This window comes from Stegostoma tigrinum, chromosome 5 (assembly GCF_030684315.1).
Source record: "Stegostoma tigrinum isolate sSteTig4 chromosome 5, sSteTig4.hap1, whole genome shotgun sequence".
Taxonomy (NCBI): Eukaryota; Metazoa; Chordata; class Chondrichthyes; order Orectolobiformes; family Stegostomatidae; genus Stegostoma; species Stegostoma tigrinum.
Genome location: NC_081358.1, coordinates 47,306,802 through 47,326,631, shown reverse-complemented (window position 1 = coordinate 47,326,631; position 19,830 = coordinate 47,306,802). Strand labels below are relative to the sequence as shown.

The 19,830-nt window shown below is 40.0% G+C and overlaps 1 protein-coding gene across 6 annotated transcripts in view; it reads left to right on the top strand.

Moving 5' to 3' along the window:
* The first annotated feature begins 3,603 nt into the window (after nucleotides 1-3,603).
* The window catches only part of LOC125451635 (protein MTSS 1-like), a 176,337-nt gene continuing 160,110 nt past the window's right edge, over nucleotides 3,604-19,830 (top strand). For 3 of the 6 annotated variants that reach the window (XM_048529001.2, XM_048528998.2, XM_048529000.2), the window contains exon 1: nucleotides 3,604-4,415. In XM_048529001.2, the coding sequence (XP_048384958.1) occupies nucleotides 4,344-4,415 (72 nt within the window). In that variant the 5' untranslated portion in view covers nucleotides 3,604-4,343. The remainder of the gene's footprint in view (nucleotides 4,416-19,830) is intronic. The other 3 variants (XM_048529006.2, XM_048529005.2, XM_048528997.2) reach the window with 1 other exon arrangement.

Genomic DNA, 19,830 nt, shown 5'->3' with positions numbered 1-19,830 from the left:
GCTGATTGAAATGACCTACCAATCATTAGGACATACAGCTTACATTCATGACATCACACAGGCACTGCAATTCACATACCATAAGACTCAGTTGTGTCATAGAACATAGAACATAGAACAGTACAGCACAGAACAGGCCCTTCAGCCCACAATGTTGTGCCGATCATTGATCCTCATGTATGCACCCTCAAATTTCTGTGACCATATACATGTCCAGCAGTCTCTTAAATGACCCCAATGACCTTGCTTCCACAACTGCTGCTGGCAACGCATTCCATGCTCTCACAACTCTCTGCGTAAAGAACCTGCCTCTGACATCCCCTCTATACTTTCCACCAACCAGCTTAAAACTATGACCCCTCATGCTAGCCATTTCTGCCCTGGGACATATTGTCATTGGCTGAATAACATCCTGTAGATGTTTAGCTTCTGGACAGGGTCTAGACAGCTGAACAAGGATTGCAATTTCAGCAGTGATCTGCAAGATACACATTAGATCTGAGTGGGAAGAGAAGTGGTAAAGACTTGTTTGGTTGAATTTTGAAAATCAGAAAGACAGTGGCTGTGCAAATGGTGCTACTGAATTGTAAATTTAATGTCATTATCTGTTCTCCACTTGGTATCTTCCCACATATTGTGCCACCTACTCGATAGACATGTTTGAGTTTGGAAAATTATGCCAGGGAACTGCTTGGATGCAGTCCCATATTCTACCACAGCATGCTGCAAAGCACAATAGACCATATTACTTTGTCATCCATATATTTTCTCTTGACATATTGTAGTCTATATACATAAATGTAAGAGATCCATTGTGGGAAGTGTAACAATCTGACCAAAGGTTTTGTAAAGTGGGCAATCTTAACTCTATTTGCATTGCAGTTGTGATGAAAGATTGTTATCCTCACACTAACTGCTTCTTTCCCCAAAGATACTGATCAGCTGACTATGTTCCATTATGTTCTGTTTTTGTTTTGTATTTCCAGTATTCATAATACCTTACTTTTCCCAAAGTTTACATGACTGATTTACATTTTCACCAGCAATTCAGTTATGGGCATAGTCAATTACTATGTCCAAAGATGTATAATCACTGCTTTCTTTTTTCTCATGAACTGATTCCATCTCTCTCACAAAGATGATGGCTATTTCCTTGAGTACAATATCACAGACACCCATATTCACTGAGTACCTCACCAAGCATCTATTAATCTCGTGATGGTGAGATTTGCTCAGTTCAGTGGCTGAGACCAGGTTGATCCCAACTTTGGGTTGTATCATATTCAACATTCATATTTTCAGTTATAGTTACTTGATTATGATTTAAGAGAAAAAAAAAACTCTGAGTGATTTTGTCTTTCCTAGCCTAAGAACAATGCAGCCAACTGTAAAATGCCGATTTGCTTCTGAGCTTAATTAAAATAGCTCCATTCAGAGTAGGAAGTGAATGAGAGGCTTTCCTGGGCTGTTGCCTCATTTTTACAGGATAACCTCACTAATCCATCCATTTAGATTCAAAATAATTTCCTTTATAATGATTGATAATGTATAAATAAAATTATGAACTTTAGAATTGGAAGAAATGTCAGTGATGAAACTAAAATATCCATGGATTCCAAGATGCAGGGTTTGTTGTGTTACCATTTCCCATTGTGAGCTACATAACACAGAAGGTACACATAACTAACACTTCCAATGACCTTACGCTTACCCCTGCCAATTTGCACATCACGTTCTCTTACTAAATTTAATATTCTGGTCTACTGTTATAAATATTTTCATTCAAATCATATATAATGCATTTGGTAATCTACTTTAACTCAGATCAAACATTTCATTTTCATGTAGCATTGGGAACCTTTCTCAAATCAGGAAGCAGCAATTGATTTACTTACCAATTGCATTCTTCCATCATCACCACCCCTCAATATACATGAGTGTTCAACCTCAGTAATACATAATAATGAAGCTACTAATTGAATTTGAAACATTGATGTAATCGTGAGATATCAGATAGCATTTGTAAACTAGCTGTGAGATTTACTCTGCAGTCTTTACTGACACCTGAATATGCCCATTGAATCATTATTTTCCACTTCATTTCAATGCAGCTATTAGAAGCTTTGGAACAGCCTGTCATAATAAAATTAAATAATATTGGATCAATTCTGAGCAGAGCTTATATATTGAAAGCAGCAATTTTCTCAACCTGTTTCTTACCATTGCAACTCACTCGGCAATGAAATGAGGAAAGGTATGTACAAGCAGGTTGTAGGTGAAGTTAAAGGAGGATCCACGAGGTAGCCTGTCTCTAATTGACATTTTTTTGCTACTGATTATTCTTTTCAGATGGGGTGGTGGAGAGCACAACACAGATATTCAATATGTGGACCTTTATTCAAGATTTTATATAAAAGATAAAAAATTCATTGCCAAGTATCACATTTATATATAAATACATCCTTAGTACCTGCACAGATTTAAGTGAGTGGCACAGGAGAATTTAATGGCGAGTGAGACAAACAAACATGATATAGGAGAGAAGGACATGTTTTGCTTTCATCCTAAACATGAAAAAGACCCAAAGATCTGCAGATGCTGGAAATCAGAAACACACACAGAAATTGCTTGAAAAACTAAGCAGGTCTGACATCATCTATAGTGAGAAAGCAGCGCTAGAATTTTGAATTCTTAAGTATGGTCACTGGACTTGAAATGTTAACTCTGCTTTCTCTCCACAGAAGCTGTAAGACCTGAGTTTTTCCAGCAATTTCTGTTCATGTTTTCTTCCCTTGCCTATCCCTAGTTGCCTTTGAGAAGGTGATGGTGACCTGCCTTCTTGAACTGCTGCAGCTCACATGGTGTAAGTTGACCCACAATGCCAGTAAGGATTGACCCAGTGACTAACTGATGTGGTCCCAAATCAAATGGTCTGTGACTGCAGAGGGGGACTTTCAGGTGGCAGCATTCCCCTACATTTCCTTGATGTTCTCGATGGTAGTGGCCATGGGATTTGTAAGGTGCTATTTAAGGAGCCTTTTTTAATTTCTGCAGTTCATCTTGGAGATTATGCTATTGAGCATTGGTGGCGAAGGGACTAACTTGTTTGTGAATGTGATGCCAATCAAGTGGGCAGTTCGCTCCTGGATGTGTCAGCCTGATGGTGTCGAGTGTTGTTGGTGCAGCACTGATCCAGGCAAGTGGAAGGCATTCCTGACTTGTGCTTTGTCGGAGGTGACAGGCTTTGGGAAGTGCTGTGGGTCACTGACTGCAGTACTCCTATCCCCTGACCTGCTCCCTAGCAGCAACCAGTCCAGTTCAGTTTCTTGTCAATGGTAAACCCCAATATGTTGACTGTTGCTCAACTTAAATGAAATTGGGTAGGAAAGTCCTCGCACAGTTGGACAGGCTGCTGTACCTATTAGGTAGGCGATCTCAATGTTTGACAATACAGATCGGTTGGAAAGGCGGAGGGAGACAAGCCGAGAAAAGAAACAGCCTTGGAATAGCACGCGCCCCGCCCTCTGCGCCCGGACAAACGGTCGGAACAGCGCGCGTGCGCGCGGTTCGGTGCGGGGGAGATCATTGACGTCGCGCGCGCTTTCCGGTTAGGGGAGCGGGAGCGCGCACAGGGGCTTAGCGCGTTGTGAGCAGCAGGCGGCGGCTCGATCATCAGTCGAGCCGTGTTTCTCTGGGGGCAGTGGGAGGTTGATTCTCCCCCTGAGTGGTTAACGCAGTGTGTTGTATGTTTTTTTTGGTGCGGGGCCGCTTTCTTTTGTATTTTCTTCCCGATTGGTGGCTGAGCTCGCGCTCTGTTTCTCATCTGCTCTAGAAAGCCCTTTTCCCACCTTCTCCTTTTTCCCTCTCGGTGTGTCTTTTATAACCCTCTTTTGTTTTGCAACCTGCCGCATCATGTCGACATGATCCGTGCAGAGAACAATGGCTATTCTCGGCATTGCGAAAAGAGCAGTGGCTCTCACTCACCTCGGCCGTAAACGCTGACTGTGGAGAATAACCGTGCGTAAATTATTTTTGTTGTTGTCGTCGTCGTCGTCGTCGTCCTGCCATCATTCAGCCAGACACCTTTAGCGGCATCGATTTCTCGTTCTGCTCATCATCATCAACTTCACCATCAGCCGCCCACCCCCTGTCTTTTATTCCCAGATCAGGAGGGCTCTTATTTTAATCAGGAGGACGAACGCCAACTGTTGGGTGGGTTGTGAGGGAATTTGTGCGCTCCCTCTCTCGAAGCAAAGGACCTGTGAAGGCATTTTATCTCGTCGTTTCTGGGCACCGAGCTGTGGGATTTTCTTTCTTATTTTTCTAACGTTATTCGGGCGAAAATGGAGGCTGTTATCGAGAAGGAATGCAGTGCTCTCGGTGGATTGTTTCAGACCATCATCGGCGACATGAAGGTTGGTGGCTTTTGTAAAATAAAGAACAATGCATGAGCCAAATTAAATAAGGCATAGTGTTTGCACATTTTACCCAAACCTGTCATTTCTTTCTCTCTGTTCTCCCCTCTACACCCGCATTATAATAGGGGTTCGTGAGACACTGCTTAGAAGGTACACAAAGTTGTCTTTTCCCTTGTAGGCTTCCAAGAACGATTATATTCGAGAAAAAAAATTGCTCTGAATTCGAGGATGTTCTGCTGCTAATGTTTTTTTCAGCATTAAATAAATCGTATTGAAGCCTGCAATAACTAGTCAGTAAACTGCACCTGACAATTTCTAATATAAATATGCAGTATTGGTTCCCCTCGAAGTTGGATTGTTTGTACATTACCTACATAACTCAAGAATATTTGTGGGCAGATGTTTTGATCAGTATCCGGTGCTGTTCGATTTGCAACGAACGTATCAACAGTCATCTGCAAATTAATCTCAAGCAGTGATAGAGTTTGAGGATGTGAAATTGCCTCTGTCATATTCACAATTTTTTAAATTCACGGTTTATATTCGTGTTGAGAAGTCTGGCGTTTAGTTTTGAATAAGTATTTTAGTTAAAAGAAATATTTGCATGTTTACCATTAACCTCTTGTAGCATTGAAAATAAAGAAAAACCTGGTTTACCTTCCTGTACTTTTATACAGGCTGTTACCTAAATCATTTTTTCAGGCTGCATGTTTTATTTCAATTTGCTTTATTTAATGTGTGCTATTTTTTAACATCTGGCTCACAACAATATGCTTTTTTGTAACGTTACTTTCCAGTACATAGATTAAAAATGAAAACAGTTTACACCTTTATTTAAATCTGGGCATGTGTACTTTGTATTTCTCATGACATTGAATGTGTTGGTGTCCCTGTGAAAGAATGATGATTTCAGTTTGTATTAAAATGCACTATTAGTTGCTGAATTTATACAGTCTTTTGTGATTGGTTTACCTGGATTCTTTTCTCAAAAATAATGTATTTTTGGCAAAAAGCCTTGTGAATGGGGTGCTGGTTTTTCAACTGACTATCTGCATTCAAATCCAGTGCAATATGCTGTATAGTTAGCTTCACCCATATATAAACTATAAATTAGATAATTTCATTTTTTTTAGGCTTTTTTTTGCTTTTTCCTATCCCCTCTGTGAGGATATTGATTTTAGTTAGGTTATGCAGGTGCTAATGCTCTCCAATATATTGTGCTGTTCTAGGCTTATCAAGAAAGCAATTTATTTAGTCACTAGAGGCACCTCGAGTGATTTCAGTTTCACTGGTGTTTTGTGGGGTGTGGGGTTATATCAGCATATTGGAAGATGTGGGCCCGTTGAAGGTTGGCTGATTTTGTTTCCTTTGTGTGTGAGGAGTGCAGAGACCAATATGTATCATCCCTGTTTTCATCCTGGCCAGATTTAGCTAATTTTAATCTGGGCTAAATCTCTGTGGCATGTCAATATGAAAATTTTAGCACTTGACGCATTGAAAGAGCAAGAATCTCTTTGCTGTAAAACAAAATTCCAAGATTTTTGATTTTAAAAATAATGTGAATTCCACATCCTCGCAGTGCAACCAAATGCATGGCTGTCCCTTGAATTAAAATAGAAGAAACTTACTAATTTTCTTGATTTTGCTTAATGGGTTTTGAGTGATAAAAATGGAACATTTAGCTCCATGTTTGTGACCTGAATTAGACTGAACAGTATCGGAATATGTAGAATCTGCTGCTGTTAGTGATGCTATCGTGTTCCTTCTGAAATGTTGCATTGCATCTTGTAAACAAAGATGTTGAATTACAAGAAAAAAATCAATGTGTCATTTCAATTTTGATTCTACTAGCCTGCAGGTTGTATACCAATCTGGGAGGGCCATCTTGCTTCCAACTGATCTAATATCCTTAAATCATCAAATATGGAGCTATGAGTCATCTGAGATCAGTGCATTTGAGATAGTTAAACTCTGGCCCTTGCCTTCCATGTCCTCTTTCCCAACTAACCAAATTCCAAGATCAAAAGTTGTTTTGCAGATAGCGTCTGAACCCGGTCCCCATGGTGTTGCAATAAGGCTGTCATTTTTGATTTGGTGCAGAGTGGTTTACATGCATACTGGCATAGAAATGGCTGTGATTCCATGTATTATACAGCAAACTAAAACTGAGATCCTTTCAGAAGGAACATGTCTCACATAGGTTTGAGCTTCCAGAGAATGGAATATTGCTTCAGCCTTGATTTTAATTGAAAGCCACTGAAGTTTCAAAATTTTCTGTGCATCGTTTGGTTAAGTGGTATATTTTCACTACAGTGACCGACATTCACACATGCAAGTTTCTGAAAATTATCACAATTTGTTGAATAGAGTGACTGCATCGAGAGTCAAAGTCAGAAGGCAAGAGAACCATCACCACGAATGTACTGTCTATAACTAGCTAAAGAGACTTAGGAACAACAGATGGTGTCTCTATTTCAGAAATGCAGAGTACAAAAGTACAAAAATGTAGGGTACAAAGGCATGTACGTGTCATAAGGAACAGATTGTTTTGGATTTGATTTAATTTTGAACCTTGACCCTTTTTCGCAGAACGCAGATAACTTATTTTAATGGATGCAAAGCCATCACAGACTGAAGACATAAAAAAAGACTGCAGTTATGTGTATTTGTTGTAAGTTGACTGGAAGGACAGTCATTCCATGGTTTGCCAATAAGGAGAGCGGTGACCTCTAATTAGATTACATTTGCTTTAAAACTTTATGATAGTAGCAATTCTTACAATGGAAATGGAAGTCTCACTTAAGAACCATGTAAAAACATTGAAATAATACAATAACTTAATTAAGCATTGCTTTTGATTTCTGGCACCTCTAGGTTGCCTGCCTTCTAATGGATTTTTCTTTTTAATAATGCAATGTATTTTAAAAACTGAGATTTCTAAATAAGTAGTACCTTTTAATCTGCTGTGGCCAAATCAGTGTTAGTTCACTACTATCAGATGTGAAATACATTTATTTTTGTATTAAAAATAAGTAGCTTGCAAAATTGTTGCAGTAGTTTTTTTAACCGTAGCAATTGATTATTGACTCACTAACGTTTTGTTCACAATGGTACATTATTTGAGGATAGATTTTTCTATTTGAATTTCATTTGCAATGTATTAATTTCAAATCTTAGGATGAAGTTAAAGGGGTTGCAGAATTATATCAATTAAGATGCATTTTGCTAGTTTGACAGCTGTAACTTTAAAAGAAATGTTGGAATACTTTTCAAAGTTCTGAATTATAACTTTAACACCAGACATTGTTCTGGGAAAACGGGCCCCAATGGGATTGTGAAAGTAAAAATTTCTTTACTTAATGAAGTTTAATGTGGCCTTTGTCGTTTCATTTCTGAATTTTATTTGACTTAAGCTGATACAAAACATTCATTTACAAACTAGATAAAGACTTAGAGACAAAACAATATTGATATGGGGAGAGAGAAAGAGAGCAGGACAAATTGGGTTTACTCATTTCAACAAAGACAGAAATAGCTTCAAAACATTAGACGTGACAAGTTGCTGGACTCAACCTTAACTCTGCTTTCTTTCCACAGATGCCACCAGACCTGCTGAGTTTTGCCAGCAATTTCTGATTTTTGTTTTGGATCTCCTGCATCCACAGTTCTTTGTTTTATTATTGCTTTTTAAAGGATCTGCATTACTCCAGACGCCAGATAGCCTCCTTTTATTCTGTTCAATTCAATGATATTGTATTATTATTGCAATATTTCCTAGTTCTGTGTTCAGATATAATGTAGATCACTGTTTGTTTGGCAAAATATCTTCTCTACTGGCTACTAAAGGAAAAGAGACTGCTTTGAGAGGCAATGTACGTATTTTCTCTGTTTTTAGAGTGCAGTTGTGCAGATACTGAGCAAACAACTTGAAAAACAGAAACAGAAATAAGTTGATTATCTACTGACAGGCTTGTAAGAAATTCTAATTCTAGGACAGAACTCAGTAAGTCAGAAACAGACCGAAATGCTTTGTTACCACAGTTCCTAAGTTATATGTTTTGCATCTGACTTTGAATTTATTTAAATATCCTGAAGTTTCCTTGGATATTGTTCCTTTTTGGAGTCAGACTATTAAACTGAGCACAGTAGTTTGGTAAAAATTATTAAAATGCGTCTGGTTGTATTAAAGGTTTTCTAATTGAAGACCTGTGACCCATGTGTTACTTTGACGCACACACACGTGTGAATTTACGTTCTATTTTGTTCAAAAAGATCATAATTTATAGACGGTCAGTCAGTGTGGCATTTTATAAGTTCTTGCTTTAGAAATAAAACCAGCCTGATCTAAACCAAAACATACATAAATTCTAAACAGCCCGTTTTCCCAGAACAATGTCTGGTGTTAAAGTTATAATTCAGAACTTTGAAAAGTATTCCAACATTTCTTTTAAACAATGCACCTAATATGCATTGTCTGACCTAAAATGTAACCTCTTCTTTACACCGATAAAACCTTTAGTTCTCTCAGGAAAGTGACTTTGAAATAATTTGGGGATTTAATCAATTAAAACCTTCTAACTGATTAAAGATTTAACAGTATCTTAGGTTTGTTTAATATGCCCTCATCAGTGGTGTGACCCTTCGACTTTTACTTATAAATTCTGTGTCTGATACTTCCTCTCTCACTAACACCCGAGGAAGGACTGAGACTCCAAAAGCTTGTGTTTTCAAATAAACCTGTTGGTCTATAATATGGTGTTGTGTGATTTCTGACCTTTTCTACCCCAGTCTACCACCAGTACCTCCACATAATTGATCCATCCTGTCATTATGGAGATCCTACGTTGAAACATAGTACAAATTTCTGGAAAATATATAAGTATAAAGAACAAAATTTTTTGTGTTTGTTGTGATAAAATATTTCTGTTCGGCCCCTGCTTGTAAGAGCATTTACCATCTTTAAACAATATGCACAGTCATTGCTGCTAGGATTCCAGAGGAATCCTATGAGTATTATCCCCCACTCACGCATTATTGTCAAACCAAGGGATGAACCCTGTACAATGGAGAGTGCAGGTGTAGCAACAGCACACTAAAAATGAAGGGTCAACCTGGTGAACCTACCAAGTGGACTACTTGCCTGCCAAACTGCATAGGCAGCAAGTGTTAGACAGAGCTAAGTGATCCCACAACCAACAGGTCAGAACAATGCTCTGTAGCCCCTGGCACATCCCAGTCATGAATGGTGGTGGACAGTTAAACAAATCAGTGGAGGAGGAGGCTACACCAATATTCCCATCCTTAATGATGGAAGAGTCCAGTACAAAAGTGTGAATCTTGAGGCTGAAGCATTCACAGCAATCTTTGGCCAGAGGTACTGAGTGGATGATCCATCATGGCCTCATCCAGTTGACCCCAGTATTATCGAAACCAGTCTTCAGCCAATTTCATTCAATTCACATGATGTCAATAAATGTTTGGAGGCACTAAATACTGCAAAGGCTGTGGGCTTTGACAACATCCCGGCAAGAGTATTGAAGTTTTGTTCTCCAGCACTTGCTGGTCCCCTGGCCAAGCTCTGCCAGTACAGTGTCATCAACAGTGCTATCAAACAACACCAGCTCAGCAATAACTTGCTCAGTGAGTCCCATTTTGTGTTCCAACAAGGGCTGTTCAGCTTCTGACTTTTTTTATAGCCTTGGTTTAGACATGGGCAAAAGAGCTGAATTTCAGGGGAGATGTGAGTGTGACAGCTCTCAACATCGAGGTTACGTGCAACCAAGTGTGACATCAAGGAGCTCTAGCAGAACTGGAATCAGTGGGAATTGGGGTGAGGGTGCAGGGGTTTGGGAGGGGACAAAATTCACTGGCTGGAGTTATCCCTGGCACATAGGAAGATGGTCGTGATTGTTGGAGATCAGCCTTCTTAGCTCCAGGACATGTCTGCAGGAATTCCTCAGAGTTATGTCCGACCATCTTCAGCCTCTTCATCAATGACCTTCCCTCCAACATAAGGTCAGAAGTGGGTTTACTGATGATTGCACAATATTCAGCAGCATTTGCAATTCCTCTGATACTGAAGCGTTCCATGTTCATATGCAACAAGATCTGGACAATGTCCAGGCTTGGGCTGGCAAACACATTGTTAGAAAAAGTGTCTAAATTTAAAACCCAATTAATAAATATGAGGAGTGAGTTGACCACGGAAGATTGGGCAATTAAATCAAAAGGCATAACCGTAAATAAGAAGTGATGAACATTAATGAATTTACAGTCCATTGAGAAACATCAAATTAGTGGGGAAAAAAGTGATTTATTATGGCTAACCAAAAACTGAAGGACAGTTTTCAATTAAAGGAGGTTAATATATTTAAAGAAATTTGCCAAAAAGAAAGCCTAAGGATTAGAAGATTTTCCGAAACCAGCAAAGGATTGATAGAGGGCGCAATAGAAAGTAAAAACAGCAAAAAATATAAAAACAGCATATAAGAACTTCAATAAATATGGAAAAAGGGAGAGTACTTGAAAGTAATCATGGATTCCCAGGACCAGTGCTTTGCAAACATTTTTATGGTTTGATCCTGGCTGTATGCCTTAGACTTCATGTGACCCTGCATGAAAATTTGTGGGGATCCAACCTTGCTCCACTCCCTTCACCAATACCCTCAATCTCCCTGTTGCTTCACCCTTACAGTCTCCCCCATGGAATATTTGATAAAAAGGCTGACAGTACAACTGACTTTTGCACATAGTCTATCCAATAGTAGATTAACCAGGGTTGGCTTATTCCCATCCTAGAATCCTTCTTTCCCTTTGGGATATATCTTTGCCGTGAGCTGTGTACTATTTTCTTAAACATTTGTCATTTTTCTTCAGCCATCTTTGCTGCTAAACTGTTTTCCCTGTCTACTCCAGATAGCTCTGCCCTCATTCCTTTGTAATTATCTATATTTAAGCTTAACATGGTTATTTCTGACCCAAGTTCCTGTATCTCAAACCGAATGCTAAATTATTCCAAAGAAGCCTTTTCTTGTGACATCATTGATTGACTCTACATCATTGTACATCGTCTGATCCCTTGTTTGTTCCACAATATATTGTTGTAGGAAACTGTCCCAAACACTAGGAATTCTTCCTCAAGGTTACTTCTGCCAATCTGGCCATACCAATCTACATGAAGATTAAAGTCACCCATCATTGATGTTCTGCCTTGCTTGCATGCCCTCATCATCTCCTGATTTATTCTGAAAATTACATGCATTCAAATAAAGAGCCATTAATCTTGCTTTTTTATCATTTCATTCCTCCTTTTGACCCTGTTTGCTACTGTTCTTCCCTGTTTGTACCCATCCTATTATCACTATTGTATTTGATTTCATTTATAAATTCACAACTTTATACTCCCTACTGTTTAGAACTTTCTGTAATATTTAGTTTTTCATTGCAGAGAATCTTGAGCTTATGTTTAAAGATAGAGGAAGGGAAAGGTCATTGGAGACCGAATAAAACTGAAGACCTTACTTCTACTTTAAAGATTAGAGATGATCATCAGTCCTGGTCACCAATAGGAATCTTAAGACCACAACACACATGAGCAGAATTAGGCTATTTAGTCCATCAAATCTGCTCCGTCATTCAGTCATGGCTGATATGTTTCTCCACCCTCATTCTCCTGCCTTTTCCCATAATCCTTAATCTCCTGATAATGGGAACTGCAGATGCTGGAGAATCCAAGATAATAAAATGTGAGGCCGGATGAACACAGCAGGCCCAGCAGCATCTCCGGAGCACTGAGATGCTGCTGGGCCTGCTGTGTTCATCCAGCCTCATTTTATTATCCTTAATCTCCTTACTGGTCAAGACCCTATCCATCTCAGTCTTAAAAATGCTTGATGACTTGGCCTCCACAGCCTTCTGTGGCAATGAATTCCACAGATCAACCATCCTCCGGCTGAAGAAATTTCTCCTCATTTCCGTTCTAAAGGATTGTCCGTTGACTCTGAGGCTGTGCCTCAGGTCCTTGTCTCTCCTAGTAGCGGAAACACCTTCACCATATCCGCTCTATCCAAGCCTCTCAGTATTCTGTAAGTTTCAGTGAGATTCCCCTCATTCTTATACACTCCATCAATTACAGACCCAGAGTCCTCAATTGCTCTTCACCCTCTGGATGCCCTCCAAGGCCAGCACGTTCTTCTTTGGAAATGGAGCCTAAAACTACTGACAGTATTCCAAATGTCGTCTGACTGGAATCCAACACAATCTCAGCAATACATCTGTGTTTTTGTTCTTAGCCCTCTTGAAATGAATGCTAACATTGCATTCACCTTTCTAACTGAATCTGCATGTTAACCTTAAAGTCCTGAATGAGGACTCCCAAGTCCCTTTGTGCTTCAGATTTCTGCACCCTGTCCCCATTTAGAATATAGTCAGTGTCTCTGTTCTTCCTACCAGAGTGCATAACCTTGTAGTTTCTCTCATTCTATTCCATCTGCCATTTCTTTATCTATTCTCCCAGCCTGCCCATGTCCTTCTGCAGCCTCCCACTTATTTGTCCTTCCATCTCTCTTTGTGTTATCTTCAAACTCAGCAATGACCTTAGTTCCTTCATCCATATTGTCATTGTATAATGTGAATAATTGTGGTCCCAACATGAACTCCTGCAGAACTCAACCAGTCACTGTTTGCCATTCTGAAAAAGAGCCCCTTTTTTTCCCTACTCTCTGCTTTCTGTCAGTTAGAGTCAGTTCTGTATGCATGCCAGTATTTTAACCTAACATCATGGATTCTTATGTTATTTAGCAGCCTTTTGTGCAGCACATTGTCAGAGGCCTTCTGGAAATCAAAGTAGTTATGTCCACTGGTTCTCCTTTGTCTAACCTGCACATTACCTCCTCAAAAACTCTATCAGATTTATTGGGCATGACCTCTCCTTGACAAAGCCGTATGGACCCAGCCCTATCTTAGCAGGTAGTTTCAAGTACTCTGTAATCTCATTTCTGAACAACAGCCATAGAGCTGTACAACATGGAAGCAGACCCTTTCGTCCAACTTGACCATGCTGACCAGATATTTTACGTTAAACAGTACCAGTTGCCAGCATTTGGCCAAATCCCTCTAAACTCTTTCTAGTCATATACACATCCAGATGCCTTTTAAATCTTGTAATTGTACCAATCTTCACCACTTCCTCCGGCAGCTGATTGCACACACACACACACGCACACGCACACACCACCACCACCATCATCAGCATGAAAAGGTTGCCTCCAGGCCCCTTTTTAAATCTTTCCCCTCACACCTTAAACCTATGCCCTCTAGTTTTGGACTCCCCCCACCCTGGGGAAAACAGTTAGCAATTCACTGTATCCATGCCCCTCATGATTTTTATAAACCTCTATAAAGTTAACCCTCCGCCTCAGCTCCAAGGAAGATAGCCCCAGCCTATTCAGCCTCTCCCTATAGCTCAAACTGTGCAATCCTGGCAATGTTCATGTAACTCTTTTCTGAACCCTTTGAAGTTTCACAACATCCTTTCTCTAGCAGGGACACCAGAATTGAACACAGTATTCCAAAAGTGGCCTAACCAATGTCCTGTACAGCCACGACATGACTTCCCAAGACCTCTACAAGATGCACTGTCCAATTAAGACAAGCGTGTCAGATGCTTTGCTCAATATCCTGTCCACCTGCGACTCTACCCTCAAGGAACCATGAACCTGCGCTCCAAGTTTTCTTTGTTCAGCAACACTCTGCAGGACTTTATCATTAAGTGTATAAGTCCTGCCCTGATTTGCATTTCCAAAATGCGGCACCTCACATTTGGGACTCTTAATCTTACTTGAAGTCAGGCTAACTGGCCTACAGTTTCCTGTCTTCTGCCTCCCTCCCTTCTTAAACAGGGGTGTTACATTAGGCATTTTCCAGTCTGCCTGGACCCTCCCTGACTCAGTGATACCTGAAAGATCACCAGCAACGCCTCTACAATCTCCTCAACTACCTCCTTCAGAATTCTGGGGTGTTGTCCACCTGATCTAGGTGATTTATCCACCTTCAGACCTTTCAGCTTCCCCACCTCCATTTTCATAATGATGGCCACTATGCCCCTGACTCCCTTGAAGTTGTGGTATGCTACTGGTGTCTCCATTATCTACCTATTAAGTTCCTCTGTCATTCTTTATTCCCTATTACTACCTCTCCAGCCTCATTTTAAAGTGGTCCAATGTCAGTTCTTGTCTCAGAGTTTAATGCTGCTTTAGTCTTGTAATGTGGGGGAGAAAATTGTATGAAGTTCTTGGCTGACTTTTTTTTAAACTTGTCACTTTTTTGTTAATGTTTTAAATTTGCAGTGCTGTATTTTTAAATGTTTATTCTTGAATTTAGTATTAGTCGGAACATCGGAGTTTGAGGGTTGACCTTTATACAAGTTAATAAAATCATTAGGGGTGTAGAAAGGTGAATAGCAAAAGGTGGCGTATTCAAAATGAGAGGTCGTAAATTTAAGGTGAGAGGGGAAAGATTTAAAAGGGACCCAGGACAACTTCTTCACATAGAGGATGTAACAACATTCAAAAAACATTTGGACATGTATACGAGTAGGAAAGGTTGAGAAGGATATGGGCCAAGTGCAGGCAAATGGGACTAATTTCGTTTGGGATACCTGGTTGGCATGGATAAGTTGGACCAAAAGTTCTGTTTCCGTGCTGAATGGGTCTATGACTCTATGAGCGTTTGTGTTCCATGTAAGTTGGGTATTCAGAATGAATTATAATTGCATGCTCATAAATCTGCAACTAATGTAACATTCCATAAAGACACCTTGCATGTTCTGTCAGCTATTCAATGGCTTTGGTGATGCACAAGATTACAGGAGGCATTAATGATGAACATGACAACAAACATTATTAAGCTCAGTGTAGCACACATGCTGTAAAGCATCAATGATAAATACTGCACAGCTGCCACTTGATCTATACGTCAAAGGAACAGGCATGTTTTATGGTGATTTATGCTACTTGTGAGTGTCTATCATCTGCCATTCACTGACTGGCAATTTAAATAACTGTGCTCGTTGGCTCATTTACTGGCTGACTTGTGAATACAGCCTATCCTTTTGAATTAAAAATTTCCTTTAACTAAATGACCCTGATTGTCATTTCTGGCACAATATTTTTATTTGGTTCAGTTTTTTGGATAAGTTAGTTTTCTGGTGGAAGGGAAGCTCATTTCAATTCTCAGGAATAAGCTGAAGAAAATGCCTGCTCTGTTAAATTTGTCAGTTATGTAATATAACTATGATCCTGAATTAGCACTGGGTCTGGCAACAATTGCATCAACTGATTGATCAGTCACGTTAATCTGCCAGACAGCATTTTGCGTCGCAGATTTTGTGTGATCATACAGGTCATACAATTTTTATTTAAAAAGTTCATTCATTAATGATAAGAATCTAGAATTTGTGGAAGACCAGCGTCTTTTAAGGTCCATATAATCATCACATGCCAGTATCTGGTACAGAAAGAAAATTTTAATGGCTAATAGTATCCTGGCTCAAAAATGCAATGTGTGCAAGGTAGTTTCACCTTCATTTACTAACATAGAGCATGAACAAATTTTCAATCGGTTGTATAGCTGGTTACAGTAGACAGTAATTTGCAGGGTCACCTAGTGGAAGTAACCTAATCCTCAAAGTCTGGTTTACACTCTCGGGTTGCATTAAATGAGCTAAGTGAGCTATCTTTACCTACCAAAGTATCAGATTATCAGATCTCTCAAATGTTTGTTAATTCCTATCTTCCACTGTTAGATATAAGTTCTTGGACTGATTCAATTCCAAAGAAAGCCCACTAAATTCTGCAGCTGTGAGGAAGGGTCAACAGACCTGAAACATTAACTCTGATTCTTTTCTTCACAGGTGCTGCCAGACCTGTCGAGCTTTCCAGCAACTTTTGTTTTAGTTCCTGTATTATTGGCTAATGTTCTTCTCTCCATTTTCTGTTACCCCTGATCCAAGTAATCTGACAAAACACAAAACATATTTGGGCAGAAAATATGAAAAAGCATCGTAGAAACTAGGAGCGGGAGTAAGCCAAACAGCCTTCGAGCCAGATCTACCATTCAACATGATCATGGCTGATCCTCTATCTCAAGAAGGCATAGAACATACAGGCCATTGAAGGCTTAAGGGAGTTTGACAAGGTTGGATGGCATTTGTTTTAATGTAAAGAATCTGATGAACAAAGCAGATGAGTTGAGGGCACAAATTTAAAACATGAAAATATGATGTCATTGCTCTCATTAAGACATGGTTAAGAGAGGACAGACTGGCAGCTTAATATTCCAAGGCTCAGAGTCATTGGATACAACAGGGCAGGAGGTAAAAGAGGATGGTGTGTCACAATTTGATCAGGGAATCAATTCCAGCAGTAAGGAGGGATGACATCTTTGAAGGCTCCTTAAATGAAGCCATGTGGGTAGAACTTAAGAAACCAAAAAGAAGCAATCACATTCCTGGAGGCATCGTAATAGTCTGAGAGAGATAGAGTAGATGTATATGCAAATTTCAGAAATGTAAAAAAAATGGTAGCAGTGGATTTCAACTTGCCCCACTTTAACTGGTCATCATAGTGTGAAATGTTCAGAGGGAGAGGAAGTTTTAAAACTCATCCAGGATGAATTTTGAAGCCAGTATAAAGAAGAAAATATAAGAGCAGGACTGGCCCTGAACTTAGTTTCATTACCTATGACTATGTGAAGAGTTGGGTCTCGATGGAATGTTCTTCAGAAGGTTGGTGCAGACCAGATGGGCTGAATGGCCTCCCTGCACTGTAGGGATTCTATAATTTTAAGTTGGGTAAGTGGGACAGCGTTTTGCAGACAGTGATCATAACTCTGTTAGATTCAAGGTTGCTATGGAAAAGGTCAAGAACGGCCTGAAATCAGGCTCTATAATGGGGAAAGGCCAATTTTAATGAGATAAATTTACACAAACTATGTGAGAGCAGTGGGCCACATTCAAGAAGGGATGACGGTCAGTCTTATGTTGTCATGCTCCAGTAAAGTCTAAGGATGAGACCAGTGAATGCCATGAGCCCTGGATATCAGGACAGAAAGGTAGTCTTAAAGCAGCTACTAGGGCTCAAAACATTAGAAGCCCTAGAGGGGAAACTTAAAAATGAAATTAGGAGAACAAAAAAGAGATAAGAAAGAACAAAGTACAGAAAAATCCTAAATAAGTTTTTAGAAATAATGTCCTTTTTAAAAGTGGAACGGTCTCCAGGGCCAGATGGATTGTATCCCAGGCTTTGAGTGAAGCAAGGGAGGAAATAGCATCAGCGCTGGCAATAAGTTTAAATTTATTTGTGGCCACAAGAGAGATGACAGAGGACTGGAGGGCAGCCAATATGGCGCTTTTATTTAAGAAGGGAGCACGGGATAAATGAGGAAACTACAGGCCAGTCAGTCTAACCTCAGTGGTGAGGAAACTGTTGGAAACAATTCTGAGGGACAGATTCAGTCTGCACTTGAGGAGGCAGGGATTAATCGGGAACAACAGAGTGGCTTTGTTAAGGGCTGATCAACTTGGTTGAATTTTTCAAGAAGGAGACCAGGTGTGTAGATGAGGGCAATGCATCAGTGCAGTCTGTTTGGACTTCAGCAAGGCTTTAGATAAGATCATGCACGAGAGATTGATAGTCAAGGTAAGACCCCCTGGGATCCAAGAAGATTCGCCTAAATGGATCCAGTATTAGCTGGATGGCAGGAACGATAACATGATGATCAAGGGGTGACTTTGAATGTGTGTTCACTGGGGTTCTGCAGGAGTCAGTGTTGGGTCTTTTGCTATTTGTGGTATATTTAAATAATTTAGATCAGTAAGTTTGCAGCTGATATGGAAATTGGTTAAGTCGTGAGGAGGATTGCCTTTAATTACAGGAGGATATGGTCACAGTAGTCTGGGCTGCTGGTACCAAATAGATTTCAATCTGGATAAGTGTGAGATGATTTACTCGGGTAGCACAAATAAGGCAAGGGAATACATGATGCATAGTAGGAACAGAATCAGAGGAACCCCAGTGTACATGATCACTGGTACCTTTACATTGTAGAACAGGTAGTTAAGTGGCTAAGTAGGCATATGAGATAAAAGGTAAAGTGACCACAGTCTGATCTGACCACAGAGCTACTCTGTTGTGAGAGAGTGATGATGGGTGGTGGTTCAACCTGAGGGTCACCATGAAGAAAGAAGGGAGAAGGAGGGTCCTTCAGGGTAACCTTAACAGAATTAAAACCTTGCTTTTGGTGGCATTCTGCATTGCAAACCAGCCACCCAGCCAACTAAGCTAACCAACCCTTGTTGGCATTTGGGATACTTGCCTTTCTTAGCTGAGACATAGAGTTTAAGGGCAAGGATGTAAATTCTGGAGCCATATAAAAATTTGGATAGGCCACAGTGAGAATATTGTGTGCAGTTCTGGAATCTGCATTATAGGAAAGATATTATTAAAATGGAAACAGTTCAGAAAAGATTTATCAGGGTGTTGTCGGGAATGGTTTCTTTGAGTTATAAAAATAGGCTGGGACCTTTTTCCACTGGAGCGTAGAAGGCTGAGTGTGACGTTATTGAGGTTTATAAAATCTTGAAAGCATGGATAAGGTGAATGGCAAGGGTCCTATCCCGATGGTGGGGAGTCCAAAACTAGAAGGCTTATATTTAAAGTGAGAGGAGAAAGACTTTAAAAAGGCATGAGCAGCAGCGTTTTTACACAGTGGTTCGTTTGTGGAATGATCTGTCAAAAGAAGTGGTGGATTTAGGTACAATTAAAGCATTTAAAAGACATTAGGATAAGTACATGAATAGGAGAGATTTGGAGGGATATGGGTCAAACGCATGTAAGTAGAGCTAGTTTGGTATAGGAACATGGTTGGTGTGGGCTAGTTGGACTAATTCCATGCTGTATGACTCTGTGAAGAGTTAATTAGTAATGAAAAGACAGTGGATAGACTAGTGTTGACTTTCTTGGAGCAGAGGAGACTAAGAGGGTGAAATGATTGAGATGTATAAAGCTGAGGGTCAGAGACAGGGTGAAGAGGGTGGAACTTGTTCCCTTCATGGCAAGGATGGTGGACCATGACCAGGGGCAGAGATTTAAGGTAAGCAGCCAGAAGGTTTAGAAGTTGAAGTGTTTTTTTTCCACATGGTGGGTGGTGGGAATCTGAAACTCACTGCCTGTAAGAGTGTGGCACCAAAAACCCTCATAACATATAAGAAATATTTATATGTACATTTGTGATGCCGTGGCATACAGAGCAACATGCCAAGTGCTGGAAAGAGGGATTAGAATAGTTAAGTGGTTGTTTTTTGACTGGTACAGACCTCTGTGACTCAATGTCGTATTCCTGCTTTCTCAGCATA